Source organism: Apaloderma vittatum, unplaced genomic scaffold, assembly GCF_000703405.1.
Source record: "Apaloderma vittatum isolate BGI_N311 unplaced genomic scaffold, ASM70340v1 scaffold704, whole genome shotgun sequence".
NCBI lineage: Eukaryota > Metazoa > Chordata > Aves > Trogoniformes > Trogonidae > Apaloderma > Apaloderma vittatum.
Genome location: NW_009714107.1, coordinates 6115 through 13945, shown reverse-complemented (window position 1 = coordinate 13945; position 7831 = coordinate 6115). Strand labels below are relative to the sequence as shown.

The window sequence follows — 7831 nt, the reverse complement described above, 5'->3', positions numbered from 1 at the left end:
AATCAAGTTAAATAAACTTAGTTTGAAGACCTATGAGAAGGATTCCCCATACAGACACTGGTTTGGTTTTGACATATTTTGCTGTGTTAACTGCAACAGATGAGGTTTGCTACAGGTGGCTGAAACACAATTAACCCATGCAGTGGCTGTAACATCATTAACGGTAGTAATGGCGCTCTCACACAGCAAATGTACAAACCACATGCCTCACATCAGAAACTACAGACGTTTGACTGATAACAATATACAGCTTGATTTTTTTAGCAAGCTAACATTACAGAAAACATACACACACTGCAAGTAACAACGAAGCCAGAAATGCGTACAAACAAGCTTACCGGCAATGGAAACAGCTTCCCATTTACTTTAATACACAGACTATTAGGGTAATTATCTTCTTGAGGGCAGCTTGTTTCTGCTAGGCATAACCTGTACCCACAAAAAAAAAAGAGAAAGTGTCATTTTCAAGTGTCACCACATTCTTTCTTATGTCCCCACAAACATCCAAACCCATGTTACGTTAGCCAATTAAGAGGTTAATAGAGAACACCATGAAAGATGTACCTCAGCTGAACTTGGACTGTGTAATCTCTCCTGCCCCCTGGCAAGAAGTCCCTGTGACAAAGAGAAAAGAAAAAGAAGTACCCATTTAGACAGCAGATCTCATATTCCAATTATATGCAGACAGAACTGGCACACTTGCCCCAACACCACTAAACTTTGCTCTTATTTTTCTTTTATTGAGCTATGAACAAGTCTTACAAGCAACACCTCAGTTCAGTTACTGCAAGTTAAGCAGAACTTCAGAATCAGCATCCTTTGTCAAGAGTTTATATTAACAATAAAGTACGATGTTGCCAGAGCGGAAAAACCCGGTGAATTCTCTTGGCTTACACCACAGGTCTTGCAACAACATGAACCCCGGGACAAAACACAAAATCAGCCTTCCATTCCCAGAGCCAGGAAACAGGCAAGGAAGAAAAGCTTACCACCTCTCTAAATAGCCACGATTATCTGGAACCAAGTATCTGTAACTCTTTAGTGGCATAGGATTTACCCTAACTGCACATAAATCATGCACAAGAGTTTCTGAAGAACACAGAACAGATAAACTCAGCATAGTTTTGGTGAGGATTATCACTCTCCACCTGTAAAATCACGCAACACCTAAAATGAACCAAAAGCCCTGAAATTTTGTAGAAGTTTATGTCACACTCTTACTTCTTACCTGGAAATACAGATTTCTCTGACCTGCTGAGGTGTTAAAGCAAAGATAAAAAACTTCTCTTGGAACCTCTGAATACTGCTCTGTACTAGAAAGAGAGAGACACAAAAGAGATTTAACTATGTTGGTTAAAGTCACTGATTAAAACAGGATCTGCAAATGAGTTTCTCCTGGAACAATGTATAAGTCACTTAATATCACCAAACTGTGGCTGAACTGCATGTAACTGTCAACAGGAAAGCAATGGAACAAATCATTCATTCCACCATATTCAGATGGCTTAATATCACATTACACTTCAGCACTAAAGAAGCTTGGCAAGCCACGCTATAATTCTTTCTTCCAAGGGAGAAAGGTTAAAATATATACACACACCAAAATCTAACACTGGATACCTGACAGAAAGAGTACCACAGAGAAAATGTCTACACCTATTCTATGTACTACAAGAGGAGAACATGCACCAGAAACTGCTAAGGGACAGCTGGAAAAATTAATTCAAAACCAGCTAAACATAACCAAATCTTTGGGAAGGATGGGAGGAAGCACAACCCCTAATGTCAGAGAAGCCATTTAGACTTCATGTCTGGGAACTACCCCTCAGTAGCACTTGTCAAAAAAAAATAAATACAACTTTCATATCAGAATCCTATTTGTCCGCCAGTGATGGGAAGCAGTAATATTTTAGTATGAACGGTTCACAGTATGTACATACTATTTTTCTACGTTCTTTCGACTTGAGAAGTTAGAAATCTTGACTTGAAATAAAGGTAACGACTTGTCCAACAGTTTATAGTAACAAACAGGGAGGACAAATGCAAAAACAGCACAACTAAATCGGGTAAATTTTGAAGATCTAGACTATCTTGTACATCGTGACATTCAGAGATGATCTTTATGTCCAAGAAAACACAAACAACTCAGAACACTGTGCACGTGCCTATATGCAAACCACAGGCAGCATTTTATATTCTAAAATAATACTTGAGTACACATAGAAAGGATTGTGGAAATATTTCATTATTGAATTGTTAGAACTAAACCCCACACCTACACCTGCTCTTGTTCAAAAGAACACCCACCCCAATCCCTTTTAATCACAGTCAAGCAGACTATGCACTCCTCGTTCTCTGCCCTACCTGCCTATTTGGTTTCTTAATTCTTAATTTTCAAACACAAAAAATTTGTTTGTTCCATGTCCCAACCACATAGGTCTACTAACTGGGACTATACCCTATATGCAACCATCTAAAAATATTAAATATGGGAACCTTCGTTTCCAAATTTGCTTGTGAATTCATGTTAAAGAGGCATTTTCAGCCAATGTTCATATCCTTCTAACATCAGAAGGGCACGCTATTTGCATATCAAGGCACTCCTCACATCTCACTTCCCCACTCCTCACACAGATCCAAAGTGTAGCTCTGGTTGCTGCCACCTTCAGGTACTGTGCTCCAGAAAGTTTGAAGGCAACTACTCATGTTACAGGAATAGATAATCCTCACTGTACAACAAGTTTACAGTGTTTAAAGGAAAGAGGAATTTTCATGCAGCTCTGACCATAACACGGTGACACCCCTAACTAAGGTAGCATTCTCCTTTCAGGAAAAGAGGACCATGTCCCAGGTTAAGAAAACAGCTCATATAGAAATTTCTAGCCTACCATCACCACATCTACATATCATTAACCAGGAAAAAAAAAGTAATTGCGTAACAGAAATATAATGCTAAGTACACACTACATCATAAGGGACACAGTGACTATGTAGCTGGCAACCAGTGTAGTTGACTATAAGCCAACAGTTGTCCTGTAACATAAAATAATCCAGGGAGTTACAATCGCTACCACGCACAGTGAAGATAACACATGGAGAAGTTAACCGGGACATCGTGACGCTGACTGATTATCTCTGTAAAAGTATCACCAGCATGAGCTGCAGAGCTGTCCCAACATCACAACAGCTACTGTGCCAACATACAGGTTCGATATTAAACAGGGCGTCACAACACAGCAACAACAGCTGTTGTAAATAATGTAAATAATGCTTATTAGTGTTGTTTGCTACATCAGGTACTGGAGGATGACCAGTGATCACTGCATGCCCCATTGAGGTACACGTCATCGCCTAAAAGGCCCTATTATCAGTTAAGAAACTAAAGTGTTAAGGAGGATGCAAAAAGCTTGCAAAATGCTCAGGTTTTTCTAAGCAATACTGATAAATAGCTAGGGAACCTCTCCTACCATATAAGGTTAAGACAGGTTAAATTTCAAGACAGAAAACAATGTATTTCCAAGTACTTAAATACATCTAACAGTGAGGCATTTGAGGAAATTAAATTGAGATTTCACGTTATTCGGAAGGCAAAGGTTCACTTTGCATTTTAACATACACTATGGCAACAACCCGCAGGCTGAGAAAGCTTCACTGACCCCGGTACAGCACTGAACTCTGCTGCACAAAGTCGTTATTTCAGCGCCAGATGTCAGAACCTGCAGTACTGCTGCAGTGAGATAAGCACGAACTAACAAGCCAGTGAACTTGTTCTCTTTACACTATTGCACCTCATAATTACTGACACTGAAACCCTTTCCTGTGGGCCTGGACAAACGTGTTCCTCACTTTTACCAGGCAGACTTCAGCTCCAAACCCTCATGCCAGAAGCAGAGGTTCAGACTAGGTGTTAGGAAACATGTATTTACTGAGAGGGTGGTCAAACACCAGAACAGGCTTCCTGGAGGTGTAGGCAATGCCCCAAGCCTGCTACTATTCAACAGGCATTCAGACAACGGCCATAACTTTTAGAATCATGGAATCATGGAATGGCCTAGGCTGGAAGGGACCTTAGAGATCATTTAATCCAACCTCCCTGTCATGGGCAGGGACGCCTCCCAGCTGGATCAGGCAACACATGGGGACCAAACGCAGATCGAACCTGCGACCTTGGTGTTATCAGCACCAAGCTCTAACCTACTGAGCTAACTGGCCCCCCGACTCTTTAACTTTTCAACTCTGAAGAAGTCAGGCAATTAGATGATCATCACAGGTACTTTCCAATAGAACTATTCTATTCCGTTCTTTAATATTCAAAATACAAAGATATTTAATGATGTAACATATACAAAAGAGAACAGTATTTTCTGAAGTGTAGCTTGACACATCTGGGGACAAGTGGAGAAGAGAAGGCAAGGGTAGAGATGAGAACGGAGTTTCCACTTTTTCCCAGCCTCAGAAAGCCATAAATCTAGACGTCGTACTGTCACAAGCAATACCAACTTCATTAATTAAGCAACCTGCCGAGCTATTAAACACTTACCTAGACTCGTAGGTTTTATGAGCACATCAAGCACATCGTAAAAAGGAAGGCTTTTCAGCTGAACATCAGGATGAACGGGTGGAATTGGAGGGGATGGCTGCTGCATCTCAAAGTGGGGCTTAGTGTCTTGAAGGAGCACAGAACTGACAGGTGAGGAAGGAGACTGAGGTGTGACCGAAGTAGAAGGGAGTGAGTGAATGCCAGCAACAGCCAGGTCAGACTCGACAGGAGAGGAACTGCTGTCCAGGTTGAAAACCGCGGGTTTTATAGACGTTAAGTCTGACAGTCCTTCAATCGTCCTTGGGTACCGACGCCTATATAGTTCTCGGATTTTTATCTGAACTGCTGGGCTGCAGCCGCTCTTCAGTAAGTGCAATGCCCTCATCAGGAGGTCATGTTTCCGTCCGCTTTTATTACGTCCCGCGAATCCCAACAACACTTGTAGTTCAGAAACACGAAAACTTGATACCATATTCTAGAAAGGAAAAAGAGATAAGCACAGGTGAACCAACAGTACCCCAAGCAGAGCTTTCTGAAGAGCACGGTGAAGCATCTGAAACTTCCATCACTCTAGTTTCACAGGTGTCATCTTAGGTACTACCTGTACCCCTACCCAACACTAGAGTATAGTTAGTTTAAAAAGTAAAAAAAAAAGTGTCCGGGTTGAAAGTTGAGTTTGGTTGTTAATGTTTTCAAAGACTTCTAAATGTTTTCATGCTTGAACAGCAGTAACAACAAAACCTCATTGCAGCCCTTGCAGTGCTGTCTCAAATTCACAGAAGCTCTAAACATAAAATAGGTCTCATTCCACAAAACAAGCACACAAACAACAACACCACCACAAATCAGACGATTCAGTATTACCTCCTGTAATTCAACATATTTTAAGAAATAAAATAAGGAAGCGATTAAGTTATGCATAGTTGATTCTGAAACATCCTTTATTTCAGGCAGCATGTTAAATGCATGCATGAAGACAGACGGGCACATCAGGTTTCGCTCTTGAAAGGATGGCTTTTTAAAAGCTACATCATATCGTAGTACTAACAAACCGTTTAACCAACAATTGATTCTTCCAGAAGGTCACAAAAAACTTCCAGTCCTTCTCCTATCACATTCTGGTATTGTAGGACACAGAGGTCTTCAAAGTAAAGAATACTACTTACTTGGTTATTAGAGGTAGTTTTAGAAGAGTATAAGGATTGAAGTTCATAAACAGAAAAGATTCTCATTTAAAAGAAATAAAAATAAATTAAAAAGCCCACTATGTAAAAGGAAGCAATCTTCTGTCTCTGCTACTACAATTGAGTAACTTTGCATAAGCGTATCATCTAACCATTTTGTGAGCAAACTCTTTTCAGAGCTATAAAATTGTCCAGAATTCTTCTAAGCAACTTCCTTTCTATTTCTGTGGGATTCTTCCACCGTAACAAGGAGGTCAAGTTCTAAAGATGAAAGAACATCTGATTTCAGTTCATACTGTTGCAGTGTACCAACTCAACTCAAGGACCAGCAGATGAAGGCCCTAAGAGAAGGTACGAAGTAGGACACATCTGGGATCATAAAAAATATTTTTAAGAATAACAGTTCAAAAGTGCATTGGTGATTTTTAAATAGTAATCCAATATACAGCATTTAAAGCTTCAGGCATTGATTACAGAAGGGATACATTGCAAAATGCAACGTTTTGGGTTCACCTTCCCTAATCCTTACCATACAGAGTTTATACCCATGTATTTTAACACAGAACTGACCTTAGCTGAAATTTTAACACAACTATGCTACAACTACACAGTCAGTCACGAAAAAAAGCCTTAATATCCCCTGTGCCCCTAGCTGCTTGCTTCTTGTTCTCTCCTCAATGCTAGGAAAACTTTCTTACAGTAAGAGACATCAGAGAACTGAGCCAGATGGAGAGTGAACTTAGAATCACAGAATCACTTAGGTTGGAAAAGACCTTTAAGATCATTGCGTTCAACCATCAACCCAGCAATCCCAGATCCACCACTAAGCCATGTCCCTGAGCACATCTACATCGCTTTCAAATATCCCAGGGGATGAGGACTCCACAGCTACTCTGGGCAGCCTGTTCCAGTGCCTGACAACCCTTTTGGTGAAGAAATTTTTCCTCATATCCAATCTAAACCTCCTCTGGCACAATTTAAGGCCATTTCTCCTTGTCCCATCGCTTTTTATATGGGAGAAGAGACTGATCTCCAGCTTGCTACAACCTCCTTTCAGCCTCCTTTTCTTCTAGAGTAAACAATCCCAGTTCCCTCAGCTGCTCGTCATCACACTTGTTCTCCAGACCCTTCACCACCTTCGTTGCGCTTCTCTGGACGCATTCCAGCACCTCAGTGTCCTTTCTTTAGTGAGGGGCCCAAAACTGAACACAGTGTTCGAGATGCAGCCTCACCAGTGCCAAGCACAGGGGCACGATCCCTGCCTTGGTGCTGCTGGCCACACTATTGCTGGTACAGCCCAGGATGCCTTCTTGGCCACCTGGTCCCACTGCTGGCTCACGTTCAGCCTCCTGTTCACCAACACCCTCAGGTCTTGTTCTGCCTGGCAGCTCTCTAGCTGCTCCTCCCCGAGCCTGCAGCACTGCCAGGGGTTGTTGTGATCCAACTGCAGGACCTTGGTTGCATCTCATACAATTGCCCTTGGCCCATCGATCCAGCCTGTCCAGGTCTCTTTTGTGCCACTACAAGGCAGTAAGAGCAAGCAGCCAGGGCCTGCCTTTCCACAGGTCACATTAGTTGTGATCATCTAAAATACTATGATAGTACTATCACTAGGCACACCCCTTCCTCATTGCTGAAGTGACAGATATCCTGTTCCAGACACCAAATTTCAACATTTCCAGACATCCAGTTTGGGTACAGCGAAGCTTCTATCAACTAGCTATCAGCAAGCAAACACAGCAGTCTTCAAACTGCTATTTCCCCAACACCCCAGCTATAAATGCACCACAGATGCAGCCGTCAGGTACAATATGTCACATGAGACATGGAGTGGCTCATACGAACTTCTGAAGAAGCGACCAACAGCACATGTCACCTTAACTTCATCCCAGCAACTTCTCTCAACAGCAAAACAATACAAGAGGAGATGAAGGTAGACCTCCACCCAGTTTGCAAGCTGCTGGAGAAGGTTAGTTTTCCCACAGCATTCCCCTGCTACTTCTCTCTAGTCTCACAGTCAAACAGGCTGAAGAAAATCTGGTGTTTCAGTATTCATAAAAAATAGCTACAGCACTATAAAAGCTTTCTAGTCATGTGATGTAAAAGA

General features: G+C 41.7%; 1 protein-coding gene across 1 annotated transcript; it reads right to left on the bottom strand.

Moving 5' to 3' along the window:
• Positions 1 to 338: 338 nt before the first annotated feature.
• On the bottom strand, positions 339 to 5012 carry LOC104273310 (E3 SUMO-protein ligase PIAS2; the record flags this gene model as incomplete). The annotated part of the gene is made up of 4 exons (XM_009868609.1): positions 4541 to 5012; positions 1229 to 1313; positions 565 to 615; positions 339 to 429 (listed from the first exon to the last, which is right to left on the bottom strand). Coding segments are annotated over exons 1-4 (699 nt in total), but the record flags the coding sequence as incomplete, so codon positions are not given.
• Between the last annotated feature and the right edge of the window lie 2819 nt (positions 5013 to 7831).